Source organism: Notamacropus eugenii, chromosome 2 (genome assembly GCF_028372415.1).
Source record: "Notamacropus eugenii isolate mMacEug1 chromosome 2, mMacEug1.pri_v2, whole genome shotgun sequence".
In the NCBI taxonomy this organism is placed as follows: domain Eukaryota; kingdom Metazoa; phylum Chordata; class Mammalia; order Diprotodontia; family Macropodidae; genus Notamacropus; species Notamacropus eugenii.
The window spans coordinates 26837192-26849061 of record NC_092873.1 but is presented as its reverse complement, the minus strand read 5'-3'; the positions used below and the strand labels follow the sequence as shown (position 1 = coordinate 26849061).

At 52.6% G+C, this 11870-nt stretch overlaps 1 protein-coding gene across 1 annotated transcript in view; it reads left to right on the top strand.

Moving 5' to 3' along the window:
* The window catches only part of MUC5AC (mucin 5AC, oligomeric mucus/gel-forming), a 50938-nt gene extending 39739 nt beyond the window's left edge, over window positions 1-11199 (top strand). The window contains exons 32-46 of the mRNA XM_072637958.1: window positions 175-449; window positions 1130-1304; window positions 2023-2273; window positions 2785-2968; window positions 3436-3640; window positions 4276-4454; window positions 5149-5245; window positions 5478-5578; window positions 5922-6007; window positions 7161-7283; window positions 7385-7483; window positions 8402-8521; window positions 8935-8995; window positions 9283-9397; window positions 10259-11199. Of these exons, the coding sequence (XP_072494059.1) occupies window positions 175-449; window positions 1130-1304; window positions 2023-2273; window positions 2785-2968; window positions 3436-3640; window positions 4276-4454; window positions 5149-5245; window positions 5478-5578; window positions 5922-6007; window positions 7161-7283; window positions 7385-7483; window positions 8402-8521; window positions 8935-8995; window positions 9283-9397; window positions 10259-10559 (2372 nt within the window). The 3' untranslated portion in view covers window positions 10560-11199. The remainder of the gene's footprint in view (window positions 1-174; window positions 450-1129; window positions 1305-2022; window positions 2274-2784; window positions 2969-3435; window positions 3641-4275; window positions 4455-5148; window positions 5246-5477; window positions 5579-5921; window positions 6008-7160; window positions 7284-7384; window positions 7484-8401; window positions 8522-8934; window positions 8996-9282; window positions 9398-10258) is intronic.
* Window positions 11200-11870: the final 671 nt, after the last annotated feature.

Below are 11870 nucleotides of genomic sequence, written 5' to 3'. Positions count from 1 at the left end.
ATCACTTATCACCATCTTCTTTCCTGTCTTTATTAGTCTCTTTGATTTGCCAGTGTTATCCTCACAAAGCAAGTATTTGTCCAACCAATGGCAACAAAACCAGTCATCATTATCCCTTAATTACAGGTCATTTCCAACTATGCATTCATTTAACCGTTTAATTTTGTCTCATAGGAACTGTCATATACAACCAGACAGACCATGCAGGGAATTGCTACTCTGCCACTTGCAACAAAACCTGTAGTGTGATAAGAATAGCAGAAACATGTCCCACTTCACCTCCTGCTCCAATTCCATCCACATCAGCATCCACACCTGCATCGGCCTCCACAACCACAGCCTTAGTCACATCACCATCCATCCCCTTATCGTCATCAGCTTCTTCATCACTTCCTTCAATGACACCAACAAAATCTAGAGATTGTCTGAATGCAGTACCACCAAGAAAAGTTAGTTGGATGTCTTCTGCCTTTTTCACTTTTAGTATAGCAGGGACTGATCTTTTGGGGAATGTTTTTGTGAGCTGAATGGAGAAATTTTCCAAGGTTTTCTTAAATTACTCAAGAATTTCTAGTTGGAGTGTCTGGGAAGATCATTACTAGAAATAGAGAAGTGGAGAGGGTAATTTGACTTTGAGGAAAATGATATTTGTTCAGTATTCTGAGTTCGAAATAATGGGTGAACACTGGAGCAGGAAAAGTTATATCAGGAGGGAGTCCAGAGTCAGAGATACAGGTGTGGGAATCGTCCCACCAGGGTAATTTGGAACGGAAAGGGTCTCAGGCATAACTTGGAGCCAAACAAAGTTAACAGCAAATACTAGAGGTATTTGTTCTGATCCACATGAAGGGCTCTGCTCCTCTACTGGAATACAAGAGATGCTTTACTAGTGGGACTTGTGACTAGATTTCTAGAGGCCTCTCAGAACTTGGTGACTCCCTTATGTGCCTTTTCTGAAAGAGAAACATGAGGAAAGGTTTATTGCCTTCCTTTCTGAACAGCAGATTAGAGAAGAGTCCTGAAGTTGATCACTTCAGGAAATCACAAGAGTTACTCCCTCCCACCCTCTTCTGGGTCTTCACTTGAACTTCAATACACTTGTTCCAAATCTGCATCCTTTCTTTCACAGAAAGGAGAGACCTGGTCCATACATAAGTGCAAGATAGCCACCTGTATGGGTGACGATGTGATCACACTAACACCTGTGATGTGCCCTGCAGTAAAGGCATTGTCCTGTGCTAATGGCTACCCTCCCGTGAAGGTCTATGATCCTGATCACTGCTGCTACCACTATGAGTGTCAATGTGAGTGAGTGAGTATGAGCATGGAATCCAAGCTGATGGTTCCACAGTAAATTGGGATCAATAGAGGAAGTGTCCAGGGTGCTGAATTGAGGGGGCTACCGGTTTTTTTTTCAGCAGTATGCAGACAGCAGAGTTTAGCATCTAATTAGCCAGAATAACTAATTAAAGTGGAAGCTACTCTCTCCTTCCACACCCTGCCACCCTTCCCCTCATAGCACCCACCACTGGCAGCTCCTCCCCACTCTTCCCTCAAATAGAAGGTCCCTGGTATCGTTTGTGTCAAAAGCAGGTTCTGGGTTCAAAAGTCGCAGTTATTGCTCTGGCTGATGACAAGAGCATTGAAGCAAGCAAGGTCTCTGAATCTTTGAAGGATTCAAGGAAAGGGGATTTGCTGCTTGTTTCCAGCTGTACCAAGGGTGGGGCACACAGGCACTCTCCACAATTTTAGATGCTAAAGGACCTGTGAGTCAGGACAGAGCTTGGCCAATGGCTAGGAGATGGGTTTGGTGCAGTCCACTTGCCTGGACCATGAGTTTCTCACTGTGTACGCCAGAACAAATGCTAGTCAACAGAGACAGAAAGCAGAATTGTCTTCCTTCCCCATCCTTCATGCCCATGAAGTACTGCGCAATTTGGTCATGGCCCCTCAACACGAAGGGTCACTCATGAGGGCTTACATGCTGTTCATTGGCCTCCTTCCCCCTACTCCTCTTGCCAGGTGTGTGCAGTGGCTGGGGAGATCCTCACTACATCACCTTTGATGGGATCTACTACACTTTCTTGGACAACTGCACCTATGTGTTAGTGCAGCAAATCCACTCCGTCTACGACCACTTCCGGGTACTCATCGACAATTACTTCTGTGATGCCGAGGATGGCCTGTCCTGCCCTCGGTCGATCATTGTCGAGTATAAAGGCAATCGCATTGTGCTCATCCGGACGTCGGTCCATGGAGTGATGGAGAATGAGGTGAGAAGGGCTTCTTTCACTTGGGTAGGTCCCACCCAAGCAAGAGGACCTGTTGCTGCCTGTTCATTTGAGCCACTTCTTGGTGCTCTGGACTCCAGATGGGAGGCAGGAAGGGGACCCAGATCACAACACAGAATGAGGGCATAACTCTGCCCAGCAAGGTGCATGTCTGGCAACACGGCAGAAACAACCTAGGGCAGAGCAAGAAACAAATGGCAGTTTACTCTTCCCCTCCTCCTCCCTCTCCTTGAAGGCAGAGCTGAGCCTGGGCCCCTGAAGGCTCTTCCTAACTCAGGAAGGCTCCCTGTGAGAATGTGCTGCAGAGAGGGCCTGCACACATTCCTTTGCCCAAGGCTGGGAAGAGTGCAGAACCAGGTGGTTCATGTCCTTTCCCCTGAAGGTGTTGGGGGAGTAGCCCTGTCCAGAGGAGAGTAGTCCAGAGGTGGGGAAGCTGCACTCGAGTCCAGTCCCTCTGACTTATTATTTGTCATTAACCATGCCCTGTCTGCAGATTATCTTCAACAACCAGACTGTCAGTGCAGGGTTCAAGAAAGATGGCATTGAAATCTCCACCCTGGGCATTAAGATGTTTGTCACCATCCCGGAGATTGGTGTTCAGGTCATGTTCAGTGGGATGGTCTTCTCAGTTGAGGTACCTTTCACCAAATTTGCCAATAACACAGAAGGACAGTGTGGTAAGTGCCCAGGCTCTTCTGGTCTCACCCATGCACCTGTCCCCAAAGGAAGAAAAAGTCATGGGGCATTTCTACTGATGAGGGATCTGACTGCGTTTGGGCATCCAGGCTGGCTAGAGTACCTGCAGGGGTTTGGGCCCAACACCTGTTTGAAGCTAAGTTTGAGAGAAGGCCCTGATTCCTCATGCCCTCCCCTTCCCAAGAAAGTTTCAGGGAATTAGCAGCTGAAGCCCTCGTGAGAATGTTATCCTGATTTTGTTTCTAGGGTCAGAGATAAAACAGGGTAACTGAGGCAAGGTGACTTACTTAAGGCCTGTGGTGATATTGAGTCAGGACCTGGGCTTCCATCACAGGACTCCCTTCAGGCCCTACTACCTCCAGATAACCAGACTAGATCTCATAAAAGTGCTTGGCCATCTCTGAGTAGGTTTCTCTTGGGCTCTAAATGACACTGAACTCTCTTGCAGGGACATGCACCAATGACAAGAAGGATGAGTGCCGCTTGCCTGATGGGAAGATTGTGTCCTCCTGCTCTAAAATGGCTGGTTTCTGGAATGTGCCCAACCAGCCTTACTGCAATGGGTTGCCCCCCACCCCCACCCCCATGATACCTTCCCGTACACCACCCACAGCGTGCCAGCCTTCTCTACTCTGCCTGCTGATTATGAGCGAGTAAGAAACCAAATAGCACAGGAGGAAACTTGGGGACCAAAATGTTGAGTGTATGCTCAGGCAGAGAGGGGAGCAGGTCCTATTTCAGCTACCCTTGGGAAAGAGCCCTCTAAAACCTGGGGCTCTCCAACTGGAGGGATTTGACTGGTGAGGGAGTGAACCCTCTGTTAGTAACCGTAACCCTGTGACCTGCAGTCTCCAACATGAAGTCTGTGAACGTTGCAGAGGGTAGCTGGGCGCTGGGTGGGAGTGATGGGTGGATGTGGACCTCACAGTCTCAGAGATACCTCCACTAGGTGTTAGTGTGAGGTTTGAAAGGGTTTATTGAGACTGAAGGGAGCCAGTGAGGGGATGAATCAGGGCCGTGCAATCCTGAGGAGATGCTTAGAACAGGGCAAGTAGGAGGGAAAATGTGCTGCTGGACAGTCCTATAGTTCTAGCCCTGAAGTTAGTCTGACACATGTGGACTGAGGCAAAGAGGCATTTGGTCCCAGTGGCTCAGCTCCATTGGTTGCAGGAAGGCTTGGCTAACCAGGTTCCCGTGGCTTAGCCTGGTCCAGGGCCAGAGGATTCCAGGCTGCCTGGACACCTCTGTGACACCATCAACTGCTGATTTGTGGCTCTTCTTTTTAAAGGGTCTTTGAATCATGTCATCATGTCATACCACCAGAGCCCTTCTTTGAGGGTTGTGTCTTTGATCAATGCCACGTCCCTGACAGCAAGATCTGGTGCTCAGCCTTGGAGATCTATGCATCTCTCTGTGCAGCACAAGGCGTGTGTATTGACTGGAGGCACGAGACCCATGGTCAATGTTGTGAGTAATCCTGCTTTTTTCCTTTGGCCAGGCACAGGAAATGGGGACCCAAGGAGAGGTGGGAGGCTTGGGAAGTTCATCCCATCACTGGAGACAAAAGGGAAAGGAGCTCTAATGGCTAGTGGGTCCAATCCCCTCCACTTAGAGATAAAGGAAGGGGCTTGTCTAAGGTCACAAAGTCATAGATGGTCAAGTCAGGCTCAAACTCAGACTCCAAGGCCAGTTGTCTGTCCCACACCAGCAGTCTCTCTGTCTCTCGCTCAGTCCTTCAGGACATTTACCAAGGACATGCATCTAATACACAAAGATGTGTGAGAGATAGCTGCTACCACATATCATGTGGCGATAAGATCAAAACCAGAAATTAGAGTCCAACCCCCTCATTTTATAGATGGGGAAAATAAATGACCAAGATCTTCTGGCTAGGAAGGGCCAAAGCCAATACTTTTCTGACTGAGCAAGGTCAGGGAGAGGAAAATGAGGTGTGAATTCTAGCTGTGGCAGAAGTTTGGGATTGAAAGCTCTGGAGCTGGGCTTGGCATGATGAACAGAAAGAGCACAGAATGGGTAGAGGGCACTAGGCTGGTGCTCCAAGTGTAGGGCATGGGCTTGGAAGGAGTCCGGGTTCAGCTTTTGAGGGAGTGAGTACTCCAAGGCTTTGCCTCTTCACTGAAGTCTCCCCCATCTCCTATAGCTCTTACCTGTCCTGGTGACACAGTATACCAGCCGTGTGGTTCAATCTATCAACACACCTGCCAGGATCCTCAGGGAAGCTTCAACACCAGCCTGATGTGAGTAGCTGAATTAGGTCCACAGACACCTGACTTGACCCTGGTTCTCCTGCTTCCTGTTGGTGGCATTTCCCAGGCCTGGTTCCCATTTTGAGTTTGTCATAAGATGGTCAGCCTTGCCACCCCCTCCCACCTGAGACAATACAGACAGGCTGTTGGCTTTCCGGTTGGCCCTGGGACAGAACCAGGACTGAGCGGAATTGAGCCAAGATTGGATTCTCTTTTCCCCCAGAGCTGTGGATGACTTCAGCCTAGTAACAGAAGGATGCTTCTGTCCTAGTGGCACCACTCTCTTCAGCTCTAGCTTCGACATCTGTGTACCTGAGTGTTTCTGTGAGTCAAGTGCTTGCACCCCCATGGCATCATCCTGGAACCCTAACTAGATGGGGTTCAAGAGGGCATCTAGACCAGCTTTCAAGCTAGTGACCTTCAGAGAGGGTGGCTGGTCCCTGGAAGGGGGGGTTTGGGTGCATGAAAGTGCCAACAAACTCATCCTTGGCCAGGGGCTGCATCCAGTCAGCCCTGAGGTTTGTCCTACTCAGCCCCATTGGGGTGCTTCTGTGAAGTTCTCTGCTAAGCACCACAACCTAGTAGACATTTGGAAGTCCTGGAGGGTCGAGACTGCCCTGTGAAAACAGAGATCCTACCCACAGAACACCTCTCTTCTTTCTTTCAGTGTGGTGCAAGGGCCCCCATGGAGAGCCTGTGGGGGTAAGTATTTCTGTGGCAGGCAGAGGCCCTGCTTCAGGCGGAGAGCCCAAGGTAGGAAGGTCCTTCTGCTTGGAGCTGCTGGGTGCCAGCGCTCACAATCCTTCTTAGCCATGCTCTGTCCCAACCTCCTGCTCTACTCTGATAAGTGGAAAGTTGAGGGACCATCACAGCCTGCAGATTACCTAGGCTCCTTTCCCAGGCCATGCCTGGGCCAGCCCTTCCCATTGTCCTTGCTATGGGCTTGGTGCCCTCTGAGGTAATGTCGATGGCATTTCTCAGGGTCTGTGGCATGTGCAGAAGAGGTCTAGTTCCCCTTCCTCAGTCTGTTCCTAGGATTTGTATAGCAGTAGTACAGAAGGTGCAGGCCTATGGGGCTACTGTGGCAGGCAGCCTGCGTGACCCATGGGCTCTTTTCTTCCTGGGCCACAGCATATCTCTGAGTCAAGTCATGTCTTCCTACATGCCAGGCATTAGACTGAGTTTGAGGGATAAAAAGACAAACAAGCAGAAGCCTGCCTGCCCTCAGGGAGTCTGAAAAGGAGGGAGGGTGAGGTGTCTGTGTGGGAAAATGGGAACTGAACCCCGAGAGCCAAGTGGAGCATGGGATGATGACTGGCCTGGGTCCTTTCCAGAATGGAGGTTCTGGGAGGATCAGCCATGCACAAGGGGCCGTAGGGTGGGAAGATGTTCTGGGGAGACCCCAGAGAACATAAGCCTGGGCAACGGTGGAGAGGGAGAGCTGTCCCAGCATGGGAAGGGCTGCCTCAGGAGGCAGTGGGCTCCCTTCGCTGGAGGCCTGCAGGCAAAGGCTGCACATTCATTCCTTGGACAGGACCCAGAGCTGGGGCTGGCTCAGAGTCTTCTGAGATTCCTTGAGAAAGGTCTGGAAAAAGGCAGAGAACCACCACTGGGCTGCTCTTGATCCTTGTGCAGGGCAGATAATCAACGTTCCTTTAATTCCTTTAATTGATTTGGGCCATAGAGTGGCCCTCTGAGGAAGGAAGAAGGCTGCCTTCTGCCAAGGTGGTCTTTCAGACTGGCCTGGAGGCCACTGACCACCTCTACTTGCTCTCCCCAAGGACGGCCTTGCCATCCTCCAGGATGGCTCGGCACCCCAGGCAAGCTGCAGACCTTCACAGCTGACCATGCCAGCTCAGTGTCCACTGGCAATAACCCTGGCTCTTCTTCTTGCCTGCCTTCCTAGCCTGGAGCTGTGGTGTCCTCAGGTCCCTGTGAGACATGTAGGTGTGTCCCTGATGGTAACCCAGAGAGCAAAACCAATGTCATCAAATGTGAAACCAAAGTGTGTGACACCCACTGTCCAGTGGTGAGTCTCCTGTTTCCCAGGTGTCTCCTGTGGGGGGTCAGAGGGCCTGGCCCTGGCTTAGGGAGCCTCACCCTGGATTTCCTCCACCCCTTGTGCCATAGGGCTCCCAGTACCGAGAGGAGCCGGGTCAGTGCTGTGGCAAATGTGTGCAGGTGGCCTGCGTAGTGCAGACTGACAACAGCTCAGTACATCTGGTCCAGGTAAGTAAGCCAGGCCCTCTGGACTCCCTTCCTCTCTCCTCCTGGCTACAGACTCAGCAAAGCTCTTCTCTGTGGGCAAAAGTACCCTCCCTTGCCCGGGCTCCACAGATGGGAATATTTAGATCATAGGGCACTTGTCAGAGCTCAGAGGCAGAAGCCGACCTGCCGGTTAGTTAGGGAGCAGATACTCATTCTAGGTATGGGGGCCAGCCATGAAGTCCTTATCCTCAGGGAGATTCCAGTCTCAGGGGAGAGGGCTGTGATACCTCACACCCCACAATAAAGGCCTGAAAGGCCAAGGGCTCTGATGCAGGGCGGTAGGAGGACCACCTTTGTCATCACTCATAGGGAGACTTTCCCAAACTGTGGACACCAGGAGTGTGGCCATGGAAAGTGGAGCAGGCAATGGTCTCTATGCAGGCTACCCCACCCAGAAACTACCAGACTATGACTCCTCTCCTGTAGTGGGAGAGACAGGGCTGGCTGAGGCTGAGGGCTGAGCTATCCATGCTCTGCCCCTGGGGCTCTCTACAGCTGTGGTCCTATAAAGCCAGTCTTGGTCAGAGCCCTCAGCCTTGGCATTGGCTCCTACTTTTGAACCTGAAGTCAGGGCACATATCTGACTGTCCCCTCAATCTCCCCCTACCATGCTGTGCCAACCAGTCAGGTGTCTTACACACAGTTGGAGCTCAGTTAAGGGATGATGAATGAAGAGGTCCATGCCCTAGAGGGCTGCCCAAGGGAAGAGGGGAGGGTCAAGTCAGTCTTGTCCAGTGCTGCTGTCCACATGGGGAAAGCCCTGGACCCAGGACTGGGCACAGAGGAGGTGCTTCATAGATAAATGCTTACTGACTGGGTGACTATGAACATGGACAAGTCTGGGTTGTCATTCCCTGCCCCTTTTCTTTTCCCTTTCAGCCAGGGAAAACCTGGTCTAGTCCTGGGAATAAATGTGTTCAGTATGAGTGTGAAGATGTCAATGGCCAGCTCATTGGGGTGACCATGAAGAAGGCCTGTGCCCCTACCAACTGCTCTCAGGTAAGCTGAGAGGGGGAGGAGTTTGGGAGAGGGCTCACTTCCTTTCCCCCCCAGGGAGCAAAAGAGCCTGTAGACAAGTGTCCAGCAGCCCTGCCCCTCACCCTCCATGGCCCTGGACCCATGTCATGTCATGGCTGAGAGGGGAGGGGGTGTCCAGGGCTGGATGCTGGGAGAGGCCTCCTCCTTCTCTTGGGTTTCCTAGTCTGCCCTACTCTGTCTCCTCCTGGAGGCTGGTGGGGTCTCCCCTCTTCTCCTCACTCTGAATCTCTAGAGAGCCAAAGGAAGCCCCATTAGGATCAAGGCTCTGGGTAAGAGGAAGGCAGGGGAAGCTGAGCAGAGGGCAAGACCAGTGCTCTCCTGCCCGGTATCTTGGGGCATGGCTGTGCATGACTTTGGTCTCCCCACATGCACAGGACCAACTCATCTGGAGCAAAGATGGCTGCTGCCGAGAGTGTCTACAACCACTAGCACCCCGTAAGTGAGCCCCCATACTCTCTTCTCGAATGCCCATCCTGTCTGGAATTCTAGCTTTCTCTAGGAAAGGCTGAGGTGGGGGTGGGAAGGGAAGGCAGAGGGGGCAAAAGTCACCCCAGAGAAGAGAGCCGCACAGACCTGGGACAAGGCCCCGCCCACCCCAGGCCCAGAGGAGCACGCTCCCCCCACCCAGGTCAGGTCCCTCTGTCTACCTGGACGTAGCCCCTTGCCTGGCCCGACCTTCCCTGAAAGGTTGTGACCTTGAATGTTCTGTCTCTGATTTAAAGAGAAAAAATGTGCCGTGCATAATTATACCCAAGTCATCTGGAAGGGCAACTGCAGCTCTCCCACCCCGCTGGAAGTCACCTACTGCCAAGGAAACTGTGGTGACACAATGTCCATGTGAGTGCCCCTCCCCCACCCACTCCCCTTCCCTTCCACATTCTGCAGACAATGAGGGAAGGTCCATTGAATCCGCTGGGTTCTGCCGTCATCAGGAACCTCAGTGCAGACCACCCAGGGAATGAGATCGGCTCAGCACTGCAGGGTGCTCACTGGGCTGGACAAGTAGGGCCTGGGCAGAAGATTGGATTTAAAAGGCAGTGAGAAGCCTGGAAATGAGAGTGGAAGGGGTAGGGGAGTAGGGCTGAGGACAGATGGCCCCCTGGGCAGATCAAAGCCCACAGGCTAAAGGCAGGGGGGCGTCAGAAGAGTTTCATGACCCTAGTCAAGTCCTTTCACTCTCCAGATCTGTTTTATTCTTGGCACAAGGAGGAGGCTAGCCTAGGTGGTCTCCCAGGTCACTTCTAGCTTGCGCTGCTTGATGGATGGGCTAGCGCAGTAGTACGGCATTGAGGGCACGGAGAGAAGCAGGGGGACACAGTGTGCCTAGACGTGGCTGTAGTGATAGGGGTCATTGCTGGCACTTTGAGAGTGCTTTATGGAACCCCACAAAACCCTGTGAAGAAGTCCCTACTGCAGTTCTCATGCCTGTTTTACTGAGGCTGAGAGAAAGGGTTGGACGTCACACAGCTAGTAGGGGTGTCAGTGATGGAGTTGAACCCAGGACTTTCCCGATTCCAAGGAACATGCCTTTCCTTGTATCCCACCTTGACTAGACTGTGTGCCTCTGCATGTGTGTGAGTATGTGTGTGTGAGAAGGCAGAGGTGCACAGACACCTCTGAGAAGGTTCCACTGATGGCCCTCCTGGGGACCTGAGACCCCCGCTTCATCCTTCCCCCACCCCCGGTTCTCCCCTGTAGCTTTTCCTTCGAGGCCAACGTGATGGAACATCAGTGCCAGTGCTGCCGGGAGCTGAGGACCAGTCAGAGGAACGTGTCGCTGAGCTGCCCAGATGGTTCCAGCCTGGCCTTGGCCTTCACCCAGGTGGAGGAGTGTGGTTGCCAGAGCTTGCAATGTGACAGCCTGGCTGTGGAGAGTAGCAGAGACAGAGAGAGTGAGGACGAGTCAGTGCCGAGCCAGGAGGAGGGAGCCCCAGCTCACCACCAGGAGCAGACTCTGCGTTGGAGAAGAGCTGTACCGGGTTCCCAGCCCTGGAGATAAAAGGACCCCAGAACTGCTTTGGGCGAGGGCTGGGGCCAAAACCCCCACAACCCTAAGCCCAGCCTCCCAGATATCTCTGTCCCCTCCCCACTTCAACCTCCCTTACTGATCCACCTTAAAGTCCCATGCTTCAGGGTTACGGCAGCTGCCTCTGGTCCTGTGTGGCCAGCTTGCCAGTGCAGGTGGGTGGCTAGCAGGATGAGGCACTTCAGTTCTCCCGGCAGTGGGGAACCTGATCAACACCAGCCCCAGTGGGGCTGCACTGACTGTCACAAGCACTGACCAATTCCCTCTGGAGCCCCTAAGACCTTGCCCAGCAGCTGCTGCACATCTGCTGTGTTTTCGCTGGTCCCTACCACTGGTTCCCACCACCACTATGGGCCAGCCTTGCTTTTTGAGGTGCTGACTGGTGTTTGTGTGGCCAAAAGCTTCAAGTGAAAGATTTTTTGAGACCTGTTTGAAGTCAGGCAGCAGAAGGGTCTCTTAACAGGATTTGGGAGGCTTGAGCTGTATCTGACTCTCGACTCTTTCCTCTAGGGAGTGGGGGTGCGAGGCATGGCTCTGCTCCTGCCCTCGATCCCTTCTCCTCATCCAAAAATGTTCACCTGATTGATTAGAAATAAACCTTCAGCATTTTGCAGCCTGGGTCGTGTCCTAATCTATCCAGCTCCAGTGGGAGTGCGCGGACTCCCTGGGATGCTCCTCCCCACTCTGCCCCATCTCTCCCTGGGGAGCCATAGGGAGAAACTCGGGGCATCATTTATACCCAGGACAACACTGAAGTGTCTGGAAACAGTTGGGGGTGGGGCAAGCTTACCCCGGGCTGAGAAGGCTGAGGACACGCTTCTGGAGTGAACCGGGTCATGCCTGAGTCCCTGCTCCAGGACAGTTGTCAGCCCTGGGCACCATGGGGGAGTGGGCTTCTGAAGCCCACTGAAACCCAGAGTGAAAACAACTACCCCAGGCCTCACAGTCAGCCAGTGGCTGCATAGGGATAGGGAGCTGGGAAAAACTGGGCCTGGTTTAGCAGCAGGGGCTTGGAACAAACAGAGCCATGAACTTTCAAGAAGGGGAAGGTAGGTGAGCAGGAGACTCTCCCTTGAACGAGTGATCTGGAAAGGCTGGGGGGCCCTCAGTGCCCGCTTCCTTCTCAGACTCTGTCTGAACATTGTGAGGATCACCAAATAGCTTATACAGGGAGTGCTCTAAGTGGGGATGGGATCTCTGGAACCAAAGAGGAAACTGAGGCTCAGGAAAGAGGAAGGGGCTTGCCCTGGGTCACCCAGCAGCTTGTGGCAGACTCTTGAGTGG